Raw genomic sequence first — 20362 nt, 5'->3', positions numbered from 1 at the left:
TTCAATTACAATAAATAGCACAGCCACATCTCAGAGGATTTTGAAGGAGTTTCCTCTGTCTTTCCTGGATGCCTATGACATGATGGTCCATAAAATCATTGGATTCTTCTAGAGATAAGACGTACAACCAATGCAAGTAATATGCAGTCTGACGCAAAAAGATATTAGTACTAACTAGTTTTTAACATCTGTATGTGTCATGATGCTTTAATAATTTTTTGGAATGTCTCTAGGAAATGCCAGTTCGCCAATAGGAATAAGAAATCAGATAGTTCTCTTCTCCTTTTTCAGGCTCTTTGCCCCCACACTTTACGCAGGTTTAAAGGAGAACAAGTGATTAATATTGCTCAGATTCGCTTTTCATGCAGTTCTTCATCAGCATAGAACTTACCAAATCCAGCTAATCGAATTCAAGAGAAGGTGTTTTGTCAGTCTTAGGAATCCACATGCATAGTAATCTCACAGTCTGGGATCTCAAGCCACTCCGCAGTTCTTGCCATGTAGTCTGCCCTTAAATTCTTTAAAGTCCTGAGGAAAATCATTAAATGAGCAGTGGATCTCTGTGTCAGCCATTATTGCATCCATTTGACCATCTATGTAAAATGTCTGTACCTAAAACGGAGAGTTATATGAAGCTCTGAAATAGTTTCTTGTAGCTCATCTTTTGCTTACTGCAATGATTAGATCTGTGAGCTTCTTTAATTCAGAGTAAGGTAGCAGCTCCAGTATGAGGCAGGCTCCAGGGTCAACTGGCTCATATCGCTCTGGAGGTATCTTGAGCTGGTGGGGTGGGGGGAGGGAATGCTGTTGCCAGTTGTGCCTTTTCCTGCTAAGCATTTTGCAGTGTCTGCTTCAAGAGACTTGTATAATTTTTGCTTGCGCAGAAGGCAGAAAATTTCCAGCAGAAGGGAAAGCAAACCCACAGGAGCTCAACTATGTCTATGAGCTGCTTGATTCTCAGAGGTGAATTCTGCTCTGTTACACTGATGGGAAGGACCCCATTGTCTTTAATTACAGAATCAGTGTTAATGTGGTAACACAGCATCTAACTAACTAACTTTAATTCAAAATGGGCTCTTAATGATAGAGAATGTCAAGCTAATGTCATACGCTAAAGAGATGGCAGGAAAGGAATAGTCTGTGTCTGGAGGGAATGGGGCATATAGAATGAACAAGGCAAGCTCCTCAACTGTAGAGAGCAGCACGTGGATAAGTACAGGAGAATCACAGGAGAGTGACTGTAATATGAGAATGCAGAGAGATGTTAGAGAACTGGTTGCTAGTGCTGGTCATACACTTTTTGACTACATTTTTTGGGGGGTCAAAAACTGCCACTTTGCCATCCAAAACATGTAGGGAAAACAAAAAGAAGTTGATGGAAAGATTTCACAGGTTCAGGATGGATCAGAGAGAGATTGAAAACCCAACTTTTTACTCTAAAAACAGACATTTCATCACAATTTCATTTTGCAAAACCCTGCGCACAATGAAAACAAATGTCTAAACCTTGAAAGTTGTCATGAAACAAATGTCATTCCCTGACCAGCTTTACTGGCCACCTGAAGTGATGGGGAAAGCTAACCTTTCCACCGTTAACCCTTTTTGTGTACATCACTATAAAATTAAAGTAAGGGGAGGGAGTTCATACAATCTGATTAAAACTAAAAAACCTGAAACCATTTCTACGAGAAATGCCAACAATGTGCAGAAAATAAATTAATGAATGCTTTGAAAATAATATCAATAACAAATGAATTCAAAATTGGCTTTGTTTTTAAACGGATACAAAGTGAAATTAAATAATAAAAATAAGAGATGAGAAAACCTGTTTAGATCATTTACTGTTTTCACCCCACTAATACAAACACTGCTAAAAAGCACCCATTTAAAAAATGTTTTCTTTTGTGAGGTGTTACCATGGAATTCCATGGAGAACTCAGCCATGGGAAATAAAATGAGATTCATCCCCACACACTCAGACTATTTTTAACAATGGTTCTGTGAACAAGGACAAGTCAAGAACTCGTTACCGGCACTCTTTGTGTTTTAACACAGGATGCAAAATGTTTGGTGTTTTTTTTTTGTTTTTTTTTAAATTGTTTTCTATTGGCACAAGAGAATGCTCCTCATCCAGATCTGCTTGAGGGTAAGGAAGAGGAGGGAAGTGGTAGTGTGTAGGACTGCCTGGCCGGCCAGACAGGTTTATAAGACAAGTTGTTTTAGAGACATGCGCTTTTCAAACAAAGGCAGCATTTAGCTAGAGCGCTAAATGTATTTTCACAGATCTTAAATACTTTTGCTGGAATTTTTTTGACCCTACTACAGTCTCTCTTGCCTTTTTTTTTTTTTTTTTTTATTTGAAAGAAACTGGTATTGTTAACTGTGAAAAAAAAATACGTCCCAATAGCTGCCAGCATTGTCTCAAGAGAAAACTGGGCATATAAATTTTTTTCTTATAAAAACAGTCAGTGGCTATGTAACATGTATGAATTTTTCAGAGAAGGGAGTTCCAGTCCTGTGTGGTACAGAATAGTTTGGGAGAAAGAGTATTTACAGTACAGTTTTTTATATCAGTTTTTTTTATACTATTGATAGATATTTTCCCTACCTCCTCAAATGTTTTTAAGCCTTTGACACAACTTAGTGCCCATGTCAGTGCAGATGGATCATTTATTTTTATGAGTTACCTGTATCAACAGACCTGCTTTATGTAACATCTAACGATCATGGACAGGAAACTGCTTGCTACTTGTGCAAATAAGTGACAGGTTTGTACACTATTGCATTTGTTTAGTTACTCAGTTACTGCATGAATAGTTTCTAGTTTATCCTGCCCCCAACACACACACCTATACCAGCTGTGCAACATAATTTAGTGGCCTGCAGATGGCAGAATAACTCACTTTGCCTGATTTAACTTTACATTTTAACATGGGTGTAATAATGATTAATGTAGAAAGATATAACACAAATGCCAAAGATTTCTTGATACCTTAGAGTCTCAATGGATTAGGTATTTGGTGTGAATTTCGAAGTTAGTGAATGCTTCAACAGCTAATGCCACTTAGGAAATGAAAAAAGTGAATTTTAATCTTAATTCTCTTAGAATTTTAGTTTTCTTGTTAAAAGGAAATAAAAGGTAAACAGTTCCTCAGATGCTTTTCATCTCATTTTCTGTTGTATTTGACGACATACCTCAATTCTGTGATGTTAAAATATATTTTAATTTTAAAAATCCCCACCTCCAAAAGATCTAAAATACTAAATTTTCAAATATAGAACTAAGGTTTTTCAAACTAAATGTTATCGCCATTTCTTTTCATTTTTTTCTTTTCATTTCTTTTCCTGAATTCACTTGTCCAAAATTGTTATGCCATGCTTGTCTCTTGGGCAACATTCAGTATTGGAGACCAAGTGACACTGGCTTCATGGAACCCCACTCTCTTCTAGATATAACATTTAGTGACACTAATAGCAATAACATCACGGATGCCATCACTCATTTCAGTCATATAAATCATCTAGAGTTAAAGTTCATGAATAGAAAAAGTTCTGCCAAAGATGGTTTCTGTTCATGGGTAGGAAAGGTTCTGCCAAAGCTTGTCTTCATCTAAGAGTAAGTTTTTCAGAATGAGTGCTGTGAATCAAACAGGAATTTAGTGTTAGTTCTGAGGTGAGAAAAATTTCAGGTATATCACGTATCCGATATTTTTTAATACTAAAAAGTAGCCACAGTTGAAGATTCCAAAGTCCATATCTTCTTTGTGCTAGTCCTAGTGAATGATCCAATAGAAACACTTCATAAAGAGAATTGCCCTTTCTCAATCTTACTTTATCACTGACATTGTCTAAGGTGAAGATGAGCAGTGCTGCTCTAAAGTAAATTAGCGTATGTGCAAGCATCACCTGGGGTGTCCATTTCTTCAGTCATCTTCCTCCACTGCTCAGACTTCCCCCATAAGGCTCCCTCCACTTAGACCTCTATTTTCATCCTATCTAAAAAATAAAAACTTGCTTTATTCTACTGCTCTCACGCCCATCACTTTGGTTGCAAAGGCGGTAACACAAACATACTTACTCTTATTATATCCTTAAAACAAGCTCTGAAAATGAGTTTACAGGAGACGAGCTATATGCGGCAGGATCAAAAATGCATCAGAACTACTGGAGGAAGGCAAAGACACATTCTAACTAAAATGTCTTATTGGAGTTGTAATTGGTTTTAGGTGTAATTTTGTAATGTTAGAACTACAAATTAAAAAACAAAACAAAACTTGCAGCAAATAAAAACATCTTCAGTCAGTCTGAGGATTCCTCAGCCTCCCAGCCACCTTGTGAATGGATAGACCATTAGACCATATTTTATTTTTTAAATAGGGGCTTAGGTCATGTTTACACTATCACTTACGTACGCAAAACGTATGTCGCTGAGGGGTGTGAAAAAAACCACGAAATTTTGCCAGCATAAGCGGTAGTGTGCACAACACTATGTTGGCGGGAGTGCTTCTCCTGTCAGCATAGAGTGACTACACAAGAGATCTTACAGTGGCGCAGCTGCATCAGTACAGCTGTGCCGCTGTAAGGTCTCTGGTATGGATTTAGCCTCAGATACAGCATGTCTACCTTAAATATCCTTTTAACACACACACTGAACAAAATACAGATGGGGCCAGTATTCTCATTGCTGGCACAATTCCCTTCCTTCACAGTGTTGTTTGCAGTATCCCAACAATAGTTGTCTGGGTAAAACCAGACACTAACTATACTGTTGAATGAACTCTCACAGAAAAATAACAGACAAAAAACACCCTATCACCTGTGGGCAAACATTTACCACAAAAAGAAATGGAGTACTTGTGGCACCTTAGAGACTAACAAATTTATTTGAGCATAAGCTTTCGTGAGCTATAGCTTCCTTCATCGGATGCATCCTTTTCTTTTTGCGAATACAGACTAACACGGCTGCTACTCTGAAACTTACCACAAAGCAATTGTCCCATATCTGACCTATGAGTCCTCTTTCTCAAGGGAAACCTGCTAAACACCTTCAAAAGAGGAGCTTGGGAACTTAAATTAATAACTCTGCTAGACACTAGAAATCATGGTCTCAACAGAGACGCTGTTTTTATGGATCATTACAACAATCTGTAATCTTCTAACCCTCCTTTGTCATATGACTGTAAAGGTATTAATAGCCCACTTCATTTTAAGTGGTTTCTTGCAACATGTGTTAACGCCTTACACTTAACAATCTGCCCCACCTTGTATTTAACTATGACACTCTGGTTGCCTTTTCCGGACCTGAAGAGCAGCCTTGTGAAGCTCTAAAGCTTGTCTCTTCCTCCAACAGAAGTTGGGCCAATAAAAGATATTACCTTACCCACCTCATTTCCTTCACAATATTAATTCAAAAGGCAATTGTAAGTGAGTTGCACTAAACACAGATAATGATGAGACTGAGGTACGTTAATGCCTGTGGCCTCCAGGAAATTGTGTATGTAATATCACTTCATCTTAACACAGTGGTTCTCAAACTGTTGTACTGGTGACCCCCTTCACATAGCAAGCCTCTGAGTGTGGCCCCCCCCCATATTAAAAACACTTTCTTATATATTTAACACCATGTCGTGGGGTGATGACTCACCGCTGCGGCGCCTCCTGCTGATCGTCCAGGGAATTAGCTCTTTTCAGCCAGGAGTGCCCTCTGCTGGTCGGTGTCTTGCCTGCTGCTGGCCCCATGCCCCTCCCGGATCCCGGTGGCCTTCTAGTTTAGGGTTCTGCCCCCTGGCAGTACCCCCTCAGTCTGGGTCTCCCCTCCCAGGGGAACCCCCAACCCTCTGTTCCTCCCTTGCCTCAGTGGCTACTGTCAGTCATCATCTAGCCCCCGCTCCCTGGGGCAGACTGCAGTCTGTACCACTCATGAACGGCAAGTGGGGTCAGACCAGCTGCCTCTGTCTAGATCTGGGTCGCTCCTCTGCAGCCTTAGTACCCTTTCGTGGGCCTTTACCTTGGTCTGCAGCCTGGGGCTCTGCTAAGCTGGAGCTCCCCAGCTCCCTCTGTCCTTCCCCAGCACTGCTCTGCCCTAGGTACCTTCCTCAGCTTCCCAGGCAGCCAGGTCCTCTTCTCTCTATGTAGCTAGAGAGCATGTCTGTCTCGGCTTCTGGCTAACAGCCCTCTTATAAGGCCAGCTGTGGCCTGAATGGGGCGTGGCCCCACCTATGGCTACTTCCCCCAATCAGCCCAGCTTTCCTCCAGCTACAGCCCTCTCTTAGGGCTGTTTTAAGCCCTTTGAGGCATGATGATGTGACCATCCCACCACACACCATTATAAATGCTGGATGCAAAGCAGGGTTTGGGGTGGATCCTGACAGCTTGCAACCCCTCATGTAAGAACCTCGTGACCCCCTGTGGGGTCCCGCCCCCCCAGTGGAGAACCCCTGTCCTAACACATCCAGAAGAGTGGAAAACCTCTAATGTGCCATCCAATATGTATGGAGGGAAAATTCCCAAACTTTGGGTTCTGTTTAATTCTGTGTATTTGAACAAGTATCAGAATAATTAAGTAACTGACACAAAATTAAGCACAGGATCTTAGAAATGAGTTTAAAAAACATATTCTTTTGAAACTAAAATCCTGTCAAGTTGTTGGAAGATTTGTTACATCAGGAGGTATACTTAATTGCTCTCTAACCAGTGGACAAATAGGGTTCAAACAATTTATCAATTGTCAGTATATTGGCGATGTTGAAAATTATTGCCATAATTACAAAGTGATTACTGTATGTTCCCAATTATCCAAATAATGTGGGGGATTCAGATTTTTATCTCAATAATCAGGAATTTGGATAGCCAAGAGCGCAGGAGTCATTCAGCAGCAGGGTGCCTCCTCGAGTCCCCACCCCCGCTCATCCTTCCCTGGCCTGGTCTGCAAAGAGGAGAAAATCTCTGCTCTGCCCTGTTCGCTCATTCCCATGTCAGTGGGGATGCAGAGGGCTCCTTGCACTGCCCCTAGGGTGACTGACACTGGATCCCTGCAAATACAAGGTGCTGGAGTGAGGCTGCAGTCCTGGTGGGGCAGAGCAGGGACTCCTGGCCAGTACTCTGCTCTGCCCTGCCAGGATCGCAGCCTTCCCTGCACCTTGTGCCTGCAGAGATCCAGTGTCACAGGCCCTGCAGCAGCACAGGGAGCCCTCTGCAGCTCCGCGGTCATACCCCACTAGCTCGCTGACTCCTGTGACAGCAGGGCTGTGGAGGGCGCTGCTGCATGAGCCATTCAGAAGCAGGGTGGCCTCCCGGTAGGGGATTTATCTTCATCCTCTTCCTTTACAGCTGTGACTGGGGAATCTCTGCTTTATTATCCAAACCTCCTCATTATCCACGTCCCTTCCTGGTCCCCCAGCAACGAAGGGATTCAGATAATGCAGAGGTTCAGATAATAGGGTTTTGGATAAATGCGAATATACTGTTTCAGGAACAAGTTGTTATAGCTGCTAGATAAATTTGATTTGTTGCCTGCTTGGAAATCAATCAATTCAGACATCATGGAGGAGAAATACAGATGAACATAAAAGTCGTAATTCCAGTTTTTATTTCATTAGGCACTGAAAAGCACACTGGGATTTCCTCTAATCCGATTTGAAGATGCAGTGATTAACCTGGATCCATTCACTAGGGTCCACCCATATGAGACAAAGGAGTTTATCATTAATGATATCCTTAAGCACTTTCAAGAGGTGAGTGTCAGATAAATCATATTGTGACATCCACAAAAAGTCTAAAACTTTTCTGTTTTAGTAGCTCTTTATCAAATATTAAATTCCTTTCCCTGTTTTAATGAGTAAATACGTAACTCTTAATCATTTTATGTGTTTATATAAATACTCTTTAAACATACTGAATGTTAGGGGCCAGATACTCTGCTGGAGTCTACCAACGTAGCTCCACTGAAATCATTAACTTCTGGCTCCTCCATCTTTAATGTTCTGGTATACTTTTTACTTTGAGGGGAATTCGCCTCTCCAGAACGAAATAGTTAAACTGTGTTCCCATTTTTCAAATTGATCAACAGACACAGATTGGTAGGCAGACATCATATAAGATAGTTTTACCAGTCAGAACACTCTACAAAGTACAAGTGTTGTTGACCATGTCTCTTACGATAAAGTTTGACTTTTGCATGTTTTTGTTCTTTCCAGGAGTCAAATGTTAACGTGTTGTAGTTTTTAAAATACTATTAGCCCTGCTGACCATGAAATCTGATGTGTAGATAATGTTTTTCATTTAACTGTGTTTTATAGGAGCTGCTTAGTCAGGCAGCAAGGATTTTGGGCTCGGTGGATTTCCTTGGCAACCCTATGGGTCTCCTGAATGATGTTTCAGAAGGTGTCACAGGACTAATAAAATATGGAAATGTTGGTGGCCTTATAAGAAATGTCACACATGGAGTATCAAACTCTGCTGCAAAGGTAATAGTTGTTGCATGAAATAATCTGTAGATAACGTCCAAGTTAACACACTAAAAAGACAAGTTGCGTATTTATAGATACATTAGAACTAATTAGTTAATCACTAAGATGTAATTAATTATAAACAGATCATCCTTGAATTTTAATTTCCATAGGTCTTTCCTGAGGAATAAAACCTGTGTTTGGGGTCCAGGCCTAGCAAACACTTCTGCACCATGGTTAACTTTAAGCAAGTGAGAAGCCCCACCAAAGTCAATGGAATTACTTAGGTGCTTAGAGTTACTCATTTGCATAAGTGTTTGGAGGTTATTAGTAACGTAATAATTCTCCATCATGGTTAAAACATGAGTCTTCCTGTGTACATGAACAGAACTGTATATTAACTCTGTTATTGAATCCTCCTGAAATTCTAGGATATATACAGAGCTTTTGGATGTTCCGGTTTAATTCTTCACTTGGAATTTAATCAATTAATATGATGTGCATATAAAGATTATTGTGAACCTGGAGTTGAAGGATTTGCCAGCACTACCCTGGATGCTACCTTTTCTATGCCACATAGTAGCAAGTTTTATTTTACTAGGTTTTAAAGTTGGTTTGCTTGTTTTGAAAATGTCATTTATTCAAAAAAAAAAGTATTGCTAACTGTGTACAGCTTTCCAGTTTTGTGCCTTTTTGATACTCTGATAAAACAAAAGTGTTTGATTTAAATTTAGCTAATAAGTAATTCTATGCTGTGGTGAAAATGCTTTTGTTCTTCTGAGGAGAGCGAAGGTAAGTTGATTAGGAGGCTCTAGTGCACTAGTACTGTAACTGTTTTAAAATCTCATGAATGATTTTGTGCCTGAGAAAAAGGCATGGTCTGAGCACAGGACTTAGAGCTAGGAACTCCTTGAATTATTTTATTATTGGTATTGCGGTAGCTCCTAAGAACCGCAATCATAAACCAGGAGCCCATTTTACTAGGTACTGTACAAACACGTCTTGGTTTTGGCAATGACTCCCTTTGTGGTCTTGGGCAAATTACTTAACCTCTCCTCCTCAGGTTCTTTATATGTAAAGTTGGAATAATACCTTCCTCACGTGCGGACTTTTTGGTGGAGAAGGGGAGCTCTATTTAAGAACTTACTATATTATTATTACTAAAACATATTTCCATCATAGATCGTGGATCCTAAAGATATGTTCTATCAATTTGGGAACAAGAGAGTCTGAAATAGAACTGAAAGACCACGATAGTTAGTTGGGAATTTAGGTTATAGAGAAAGTAATATACATAATGGTTTTAACAGTCTGAATATCAGTCGCTTTTGAGAGTTCCATAATGTTGCTCTTCCTTCTTTGTGGGTGGATGGGGTTAAGGCATCTACAGATGAACAAAACCCAGTCATAACAGGGTTATTACATGGTGAAGAGCAGTTATTTGTTCAAGGTTTAAGATTTCTGGAGCAGACTGTTTTTGGGGTGGGGAGGTGTAGGAGAGAGAGAGAGATTAAACAAGTAATATATTCCTATTTGTGGGAAAGAAAGTATTCTCCTATTGGTAGTCTCTGGTAGATGTGGGCTTGCATCTCTTCCTCTGGTTCTGGAAGCTTGCTTTCTTGATTGGAGGTATGTGGAAGTTGGGTAATCAGTTTACACTGGAGAGCAAGGGTAGTCAATAGGCGGACCGCAGGCCAAATCTGGACTGGCAGCCACTTTTGAACAGACCCTGAAATACTTACTATCATGATTGTTATTATTTCTATTATTATTTCCTCTGGAGTCTGGACCTTGACTATACCTTGAGCAAGAAATATGGACCTTGACAAAGAAAACAAATTGACTACCCCTGCTGGAGAGGCTGTGGTTACTGTCACAGCTCAGCTTCACGGTGCACAGTATGTACAGAGCATCTTCCTTGAGGGGCAAAGTACTGTAAACTATACAGTAGGAAAATCCCAAACAGGGGCAAAGTACTGTAAACTATACAGTAGGAAAATCCCAAACATGGGCTGTCTGTGATAGGATCATGGAGAGAATCCTTTTTTCTTCTTAACTTAGAGTGGCAGCAAAGATGCAAGGAGAGTGATCACCAGGGCAATAAGGCTATATCGAGATCTTCCTTATAAAAATGACCTATGTTAATTACAAAAAACAACTGTTTGTCAACTTCTCAGTCACGATGTGTATGAGATAAAACAGATCAGGGTTAGTTATAAGGCATGTCAAATGTCCAGTGTCAGTTGATATGAGGGGACAGTCCATGTTTCAAGCACAAAGATTTCTAATAAACCGAATTCCGTTCTGGAAGATCATTCACCTAGGATTGAGGTAGACAAGAGAAGGGCCATAGTCTTTCTGCACAGGAAAACCGTCATCATGATCCAGTTTCTAATTTCCAAAGTATCGTGGAACTGGGTGATATCAATCCTCCTTTACCTGAAGCTTCTGTCTCTTCTAGTCTCCTGCATGGAGATTACTCCAATGATAAGACAACACATGTGAGAGTTTCAGAGATTGTTAAACTGGCATAGAGTAATCCCCAACAGGAAATGTAAAGGAAAGTGAAAATACCATTCAGGAGGGGTCCACTGTCTTATGTAAGGATTCTCCTTCCACAATCTGGTCCCCAAACCCCTGGCCTTTATATATGGGAAGCACATTCAGGACTCACAGGGAACACGGTCAAGGTATGAAAGTCTTCACAGTGTTAACTTTTGCTAGAGATAAGTGGTTAGGTTGGCCCTTCAAGACTTGGCAGAGCACCTGAGGAAAGAGCACCTCCTGACCCAATTGGGCAACCAGACAACTGCAGCGTACATAAACCAGAAAATGGAATGCAAAAGGTTGATCTAAATACAGGAGCTTTACGGATGCTGTCTTGGACAGAAGATCACTTAGTTTCTATTGGGGTGCTCCACATAAAAGGAAGCACACTGAATGCAAAAGCAGATAGACAATGCTGTGCAGTCTCTGCACCACGGAACATTGTCGCTGCTATGCAGGGACCTATGTTCTCCCCAGGTGGAGATGTTCCCATCCAGTAAAAATTTTAGAAGAAGGCTGCTCTTCATTAGGGAAGAAGACAAGAGGTCAATAGGAGCAGAGGCTGTGACCCAAACATGGCCAAATCTACTTTTAGACACTTTTTCCCTTTCTCCCACTAATAGGAAGAGCAATTCAAAAGGTCAAAAATGTAGTAGTATTGGGCATTCTCATAACCCCAGATAAGCAAAGACCAGGGTTTTCATATCTAGCAAATCTGCCACTAAGCTCTTCAATAGGTCTTCCCAGTAAACATAGAATCTTCCAAGTTTGTGGCTGTATCCTAACCCAAGTTATCTGAGTCTTAATACCTTGTCTATTGAGCAGCAGCAAGTCTTAACCAAGATCGCATACTGCTTCTCAAATGTGATAAATACCCCACTTGTTCCCAGCAAGCTTTCCACCCTTTGGGTCTTCGCAAACGTATGAACCAAATCTCATGCTGGTGTTAAGATGGGAGTATCAGCACCAGTATTCAGGGTGTTCCATCTCCTTTAGATTTCTTACAGGGCAATCTAAACCTGCAGCTGAGATCTCCCATCATATCATCTATGTCTAAGCACTACCAGTGTCACAAATACAGGCCTATCCAAGTCTCTGGTAGATCACTTAATGACATGGAGCTTCCTTAGAGCTGTCCATTTGTCCAAACGAATGCTTATGCCCACGTTCTGTGCTTACAGTGCTGCATGCTCTTATGATCCATCCGTTCCAGCCATTGATATCTATTTCTTTTGTATTTCCTTTCCATACAGATTTGTTTCCTGGTTGCAATCACATCTGCAGTAAGAGTCTCATAAATCTCTGCCTTTAAAGGCACGAGCCTTACTGCATTTTCCACAAGGGCAAGGTCATTCTTTGAACTTCAGAGTCATTTGTAACTAAGGTTTCTGTTGGAGAGATTTTCAAAGACACGGAGGGCAGTTAGACGCCAAACTCCCATTGAAACTGAATGCGAGTTGAGCAACCAACAGTCTCCTTCTCAAAAAGGGCTTCTCTCAGCAGAGTGATACTCCCCCTGTTTATGGGGCGTGGGTGAGCAAGACACTTGTGATGAAGGTGAAGGCTCCTTCCCAACTAGTTGTACTGCTTTTGGACAACTAGATATAGCCCTGGAATGCCAATATAACCCAAAACTGATATTGCAAGTATAACTTGTGAAATGCCATAACTGCTACAATGAGTAAAATTAATTAAAACCGGCTTTCTCTGTAAAAAAAAAAATATATATATATACAGTGTATATATATAACTGTACGTCGCATAGGTACCATTTTAATTTTTGTTAAGTATAAGAAGGAAAAACTCAAATCTGACCCTAACTGCAACACAAAACATGACCTGGCCGACAGATCATGTTCGTGTTGCTCCTCTGGTGCCGTCTGTAGAGACAGTATGATGAATTAGTGTCTGCTCTCACTACAAGGGGTTTCACCTGATTCAGCGGTGCCAGAAATTGTCCCTTTTCATCAATGCAACCAATTCTGCAGAGCTGGCAACGCAGCCGAAACTTGATGAACTGTCCTCCATATCTAATAATTACCAGCCACAAGCTGGAAAAACTTTCACAAATCTTATTTGTTTTTCAGTTACCTAGTGTCTTATAAGATCTGTTAATAAAATTTATATTAGATTTTAAGGTGAGTTGGAGGCTATAAATAGGACTAGATCTGTTCTGTTCATACAACCATGTCAGGCTAAACTTTAATCATCACTTTAAAAGAAATCTATACAGAGAGAGTGCCTACATGAACTGAAAAGTAAGTTGTTTATGAGTTGTATCTGTTTTTGTCATTTTATGGCTTTTCTGTTTTACAATGCTATTGATTATTCCTGTAATGGCTTCTCCATGCATCTCAGAACACGCAGTGGGTAAATGCCTTCTTTCAAGTAGGAGAAGTTCAGTGTATTTAAGTTGGCACAAAATCTTAGGTTAAATAAAGTTCATTTCAGACAGTTTTATAGTTTTTATCCCTTGGAGGCTACAAGTTTTGTATTTTAAAAAGTACTTTGATCCTAAATATAGGCACCTGAGGGAATTTGATTCCCTCTGCATGGAGGCTCCTACAGTGGCCATATGCACAGAAATGACTCAAATTCTTGGCATGCAAACTTTTTTCTTTTTTGTTTTCCGCCTTAGGCATGATACTACTAAAACCTAAAATTATTACTCTTTCAGAGACTTCTCAGTCAGAAATGCATGTTAGATGCTGAGCTAAATACCAAAATAAATTAAAGCCCTGTATTGACTCTGTACTCTCTTCTGACTTGAAGTCTTTGTTTCATTGTCCCCATTACTAGTAAATAGATATTGTGCCGAGATAATGCAACTCCTGGTGCAAAATGATTACAAAGTTTAATATACTTTATAATTGCTGTGTGCTATTTTATGTGAGAATCAACTTTTCAGATACTGTACGTGATTTGTCTAAGATTTGCAATCCGTATAGGAATCCATCCTATGGGTATACATACATTACAGCCACTGGTGTGAATAGAATCTCATGTAGATGTACTCACACTAGCTGTGTTCAAGCTAGCTTGCTAAAAATAGAAGTGAGCAGCACGAGCCCTGACCACCCTGTATACCTTCTCACTTGTGCAGCCAGTGCTGAAGCCCGTACCACAGTGTCCTTACTTTTCTTTATGGCGAGCTAGCTACAGTACAGCTAGTGCCAGTACATCTACCCGGGCTGCCATGCATCCATTTACGTGCCTGGCTTCAGTGTAATGTATCCTAAATCATTGGTATGTGATGGAAAAGCTACGCTCCATTTCTGCATACAAATATTTGATGGAAAAATGTTTTAAAATAAATAAAAGCAACACTGGAAACAAAACTATACTATAAAGCTTTCTGACCTTGAAAATTCCACCAGACAGCTTTGCCAACGTACCTCAGTCCGGACTTGCAATTTCCCTGGTTTTCAAATTCTAGGTCTCTTGAACCCTGAATGCCAATTGTAACGAATTACTTGTGGACATAAACAGACAAGAACTAGTATGAATCCATTACAGTCATTTTTACTTGAGTTAAATAAGGAGGTGAAAAGCTTGAGCCCTGAGTCTACTATGCCTTACATTCAGCCAAACCAAAAAAGGGCCTGTCCTGGACTGTCTGCATTACAAATACACCCATGTCAGGGGTCCCAATTATAACAGGATTGCTCCTTTGTCTGCACTACAGATTTGTAGTTGGCTAAGTTTTACAGTGTTCTGTAACCTGCCTAAAAACTCGGTCATGTCCCAGGCTTTAGCCTGCTTATGGCAAAAGGTTAAGATCCTAGCTTTACTTCAAATGAGAACTAGGTCTATTGACATGATTCCTTTTGTAGCAGAAAAGTCTCTTTTGTAACTATCTGTCAATATAATACTAAACATTTAAATCAAAGGAAGAAAATCATAAGTTTTTGCAAAGGGATAATAAAGATTCTGAAAGCTATAGATATAAGCAACATAAAAGGATAAATCTCATAAAAGAGATCTCATATTTTCTGGTAAAGTTTGGTGTTTTCTGAAGGAGGTTTTATTTTGCTTCCTTAAGCAGTTGTCAGCTGGTGGCTGGGTTTTTGTAGGTGTACTTTTTGCACTAGCTCTTAGTTTCCCAACTCTGGAGTAAAAGAAAACAAAAAAATCCAGGTAAAGGAGAATTTTTCATATAAAATCAGGGAGAATTCAGAGGTATGACAAAGCAGTTTATAAACTGACAGACTTTTAGTTGCTTCCTGTGCAAACTAACTATAAGCAAGATTTGACGACCTATCATTTATACAATGTCCATGAAGCAGATTAAAGCTGTAGAACATTTCATTGTGTGAACAGTTGACAGTGATTACTTATGAACTATTTGCTAATAGCCATCTTCCTTTAAATGTATATATAAAAAGCCAATTTACTTCCTGAACTTTGCTACTTAAAGAATCTATAACCAATCAGGATGTCACTTTTTAAATAATATTTGGTTTTTAGCACAGAGCACAGCTGGGAGATGCGTATTTTAAAAAACACATTAACATAAGATTAGGGAGAGATTCTGTCCTGTATCTTTGATCCCTTATGACACATCACCCATCCTTTGTTCTGTACAAGAGAGTTCTTATCTCTGAATTTTTACCAGATTTGCTTTTCTTACTGACTTGTCAATGCAACATTTTTAGATTTGTCCTGTAGGTCTTGGTAGGGTTTAAATCAGTGATCCTTAGACTGAGGCTCCGGAGCTGCAGGTGGCTCTTTAATGTGTTTCTGCAGCTCTTTGCTGCACATGATATTAAAAACACTGTGATTAATTATTAACCAGTCAGGATGCTCTTACTCTATAGGTATACATGTCTATATAGTAAATGGAACAATGAAATCACACTGCTATGGCTTTTTTGGGTAATGTTGATCGCTAACTTGGTTCCTGAACCGCTGAGGTCTGAGTATTGCCAGTTTAAAGGAACACTTAAAAAAGAATCTTTAAAATGGCATTTCAGCCCATGAATAAGTATTTTATTAACTGTTTCCCTGTTTTCTTTAGTTTTCAAAGTCTTTGTGACATTCCTACTTCACTAAAATAGTAAGTCTGCATTGTTGAAGAGAACATCCTCTTTTTTTATATATACACCGGACCCTCGCTAGAACGCGGGATTTGGGATCCACGCATGGTACCGCATTAACGTGGGGACCACGTTAAAATGAATTCCAATTAAAGAAATTAAATTTGGGATTCATGGTCATGACCGCACTATATAGATGCGTGTTCTAGCGAGGGTCCAGTGTATATATCCATTGTTCTGTTTTGTGGTTTTCCACCATGGAAGGAACTAGCTTCTCCGATCCTTGATGTTTCTCATCCCCCATTGTGGCTGAGCAATACTGCCAGTTAGTTGACAGTTCTTTTAGTCTTGTGCCACTCCATGAATCTTGTTTGATGGTATTAGAGAAGAACACTGGCTGCATGGCCAACAAAGGCAAGACAAGTTTCCATATATATATTAGGACTTCCTTCGCTGTTTATCTGACGCTTTAAATCATTCTTTTGGGGCAGATGTCTGGAAACATTTAGTGGGATATATTCGTACTGCACAAGACACCTTCACTGAGCCAGAGGCCTAGCCCATTTTTTCGGAGCTCATCATAATTGTATGTAAAGTTTTAGAGCACCAGAGGTTTGCATGGAGCTTTTTAGAGAGAATAAATACTGTCTTGAGGACATTACTCACTGTGTTAGATATGATACGATAGCATTAAAAGAAAATTGACATCATGCAAGGCAGATGGAAGAAGGTTTATCAAATAAGGATAGAGTGTTTCTTGTTTTCGTAAGGTATGCATAATGTTAGTTCCAACTTTTAAAACTTAAATGTTGCCGTAGGAGTGTGAGTCATTGTTAGAGATGTGGAAAGAGGTGGGATTTTGAAGCCAGGTAAGGAGGCTACATTAAAATACAGGTGTGGGAAGGATATTTCAGGAATTTGGAGGACATGCAGGCATTTGTGGGAAGGGGAAGCAAAGACAACATGAAGGGCAGTAGAATTGGCAGAGCACGTGATTCTAATAGGAGACTGACAGGAAACAAGAGATGAGATGATAGGCAGTGGTAGAGCTGTGACGAGGGGATATGAATTTGAAGTGGAAAGTGATTGGGAGTAATGGAGGCTGCAAAAAGGGAGTAACGTGGACAAGTATTGGCAGAGGAAGATGAGTTTGTCAATGCCATTTTAGTCAGGCTGAAGGGATGTAAGAAGGGAGTCATGTATCCCAGAAAGAAGAAGAATGCCATAATCTAAGCAGTTTACTACCAAGGTGTGGATAGCTGTCTGTAAAATAAACAGCGAGTTAAAATTTTTCATCCCTTGACTTATACAGTCAACCATTCTCATTTAAGATACTTATATTCAGAAGCTAAGACAGTTAATGCACGTCCATCATTGGAAATGTTTTGTCTGAGCAACTCCAGGATCGTTTTGACAGAATGGAATTGTAAATAGCTGAAATAAAAGTCATCCTGCTGTAAATTTTATTCAGTAGTGATGGGAAATTTCTCATCATCAAGAACCTTCACACATGAAGTTTAGGAGGTAACTTTTCTCACCATTCTTCTCTTGTGTATATGTAAAGCTGCCTAGACAAATGATGATGTGGTATGATCTTCATTGTCATCAATTCTTTGTATTGTTGTGTCCCTAGGTTGTGGCACTTTCATCTTGGCACCACTCTGCTGTCTGTCCAAGACTAATGAGTGGATGTGACAGCTGGTTTAGGTTCAAACTAGCCAAATAAGAAAAGGCTGTGGACACCTAATTGATTGAGTTTTAGTTTTGCCCAGGCAAATTGTTAGGTGTCCTTTTGGATAGCGAGCTGAATATGGAAGTGGAGGTTCAACATTCATTACATTGCGTGGTTTTTTTTCATTTCCAGAATTTTAACATTATGTTGCGTACAGGCTTATGAGCAAGAAGCCTTCTGTATTCTTAATTGTGAGCTGACAATGGAGCTAATGCGGCCTCTGTGCTGTAATCATTTTCTGCCGTTTTGAAGTGGTAATCTCCTCTTAGTTTCAGTGATTGAGCTTTTGACAGCATATCTGCTTGTGCTGCATCAGAAATCAACAGAAGTTGGAACTGAGGACAATGATAGGATATTCCAGTTACTATAAGGACAAATGGAAAATTATAGACCAACTGTCTGGCCAAAATAATAATCAGAATTGGTGATTTAGTACTGTTTAGTACTGTGCAGACAAACAAGGTATATAGTCAGGTTGCTTAATACACTAGTGAAAGGCGGTCAGATACAGTGGTGATGAATGCAGTATAAGAATCTATGTAGAGAGATACAGAATATGCGGGAAACCAGGGTTTAGTTTTCAATCTCTTGCTCCCTTAATTGGAGGGGAAAGGCTGTAGAAGCAGACCACTCAGATCCTTGGGGGCAGCGTAAAAGGGAAGTGCCTCCTTTTAGAAGACAGTGATCCCACTGACTAATGGGGTGACAATCGCAAGCCATGAAAAATGTCACCCCTCCTTCATATGATAAGAAAGATCTGGCATCCATGACCACTGTATCTTGAGAGAGAGTGGTATAAATCTGTACAAAGATAAGGCAAGTCTAAGAGTTTTAAAGGATCACTGAATCTTTCTTTGTTCCCATATTCCCTACCCCCACCACCTTAATCCTCATGTTTTATTAAAGAAAATTAATAGATAAATAGGCCCTTGCGGTCCCTATGATTCTGTTGTGGCCACAGTCATAGCTGAGGGAAAATGCCATTACACAAGAGTGTGTGTTTTGTTAAACAGCTACATATATACTGGTGTCCTGCTTTACTTTGCCTGTGAGTCCAAATGAAATTGATGACGTGCTCTGTTGAAAGAACTTTTTGATCTGGACTTGGTGTCTCTTTTAATAAGTATGCATTCAGAAGCAAACTGACATGCGTTTGGCAGCTTTATACCAAGCTTTTTCCAAGCAAAATTATGTGGTAGGCAAAAGGCATCAGTTCATTAACTGTGAAATAAATAGCTTAGCCATTTATTGAATTTTAAAGTGTGTTAAGTTATAATCTAGACAGTTTAAAAAACCAAGTTAAAGAGCTTCAGTTTCTACACCTGCTTTAGATCCCCACCGGCTTGAGTTTTTACAAGCCATTATTATTATTTTTCTTAGTTTTTCTGTCTGTTTTTCTGTGTGACTGACTCCAAGTGGGGGAAACTAACTGTGCAGAGGAAATAGTAAAATATCATATACACAAAGTGCTGCCAAATACACAAAATAAACAAATACACTGAATAGAGAAAACTGTTTTTCTTCTATCTTTTGTTTACAGTAATTTTAGGTATTGTGTAAATATGTAGTAGGTTAAAAAAAATTATCCTGAAGTGTGATGTGTAAGTTGCTGGAGTTCTTTTTAAGCAAACAGTGATCTGTGTTCAAAGTTCTCATTTTTAGTTTTTGATAGGTGAAAAGGGTAGAGTCTCAATTGTTTGTGAGTTGGGGTTAGTGAGATTTTAGTGATTTTTGTGTCAGCCTAAACAGGCCTCCCAACTATAATTTGGATACAGACAATATAGAAAGCTTTGTGGAAAATTTAAAATAGATATATACAAAGCCTTAATGAGAATGAAATCTGTTGGCTAATAAAATGTGTTTTATTTTTGAAGATAAGTTGAATACACAGGTTTTTTTGTTTTTAAAGAGATGCTACAAGATAGTTTTGGCCACACATTTAGGCTTCATTTTAAACTTTAAAGCACTACAGAAAGTACAAGTGTCTTCATTTAATTAAAAAAAAAGAAAAGAGAAAGAAAAACAAAATTCTTTGTTTTAAACATTCTCCAGCAGTTTATTACAAAATGAACTTGATAATAGTGTATCAGCCAGAGAAAGTGAAACTGACTGGAAACAGAAAGTGAAAGTGACTAGTCTGTTTTCCCAAGCAGAATGAAGTTCAGAATGTAAACAAATAGCACAGATGATAAAATGAAATTATATTGTTTTGCTCATCTAAGTTATTAACATAAGATAAAGACATTTTATTTTTAAGAAGACTTTTAAGCTGACAAAGTTCTTTAAGTACATTTAGGCTTGGAAGGATTAGCTTTTGATCGCTAAGTGTCGGTAAGCGTAAATTTCACCACACACACACACATCCACACCAAAAAAAAAATCCATGAGTAGTAAAATATATTTACAGATAGTCAAAGTAGGAAAATGCTGCTTGAGAACTTATTAGAGTTTGATTTAAGGATATTTACTTTGTGTGTTTTGACATGAGGTGTTGTCAATTTGGATTTTAACAGTTATAAAGCTTTCACTTTTTGAATCTCAAAGTCTACGGTCATAAAATAATTGTCTGACCCCCTCCCTATAATTTTCTTTAATTTTGA

The 20362-nt window shown here is 39.2% G+C and overlaps 1 protein-coding gene across 1 annotated transcript in view; it reads left to right on the top strand.

Moving 5' to 3' along the window:
* The window catches only part of VPS13D (vacuolar protein sorting 13 homolog D), a 200680-nt gene that overhangs the window by 112974 nt on the left and 67344 nt on the right, over window positions 1–20362 (top strand). Inside the window, exons 64-65 of the mRNA XM_074933956.1 lie at window positions 7599–7733; window positions 8298–8465. Coding sequence (XP_074790057.1) covers window positions 7599–7733; window positions 8298–8465 — 303 coding nt within the window. The remainder of the gene's footprint in view (window positions 1–7598; window positions 7734–8297; window positions 8466–20362) is intronic.

Source organism: Natator depressus, chromosome 18 (assembly GCF_965152275.1).
Source record: "Natator depressus isolate rNatDep1 chromosome 18, rNatDep2.hap1, whole genome shotgun sequence".
NCBI classification, from domain to species: domain Eukaryota; kingdom Metazoa; phylum Chordata; order Testudines; family Cheloniidae; genus Natator; species Natator depressus.
The sequence above is the reverse complement of the archived record's forward strand: the minus strand, read 5'-3'. Positions and strand labels throughout refer to the sequence as shown.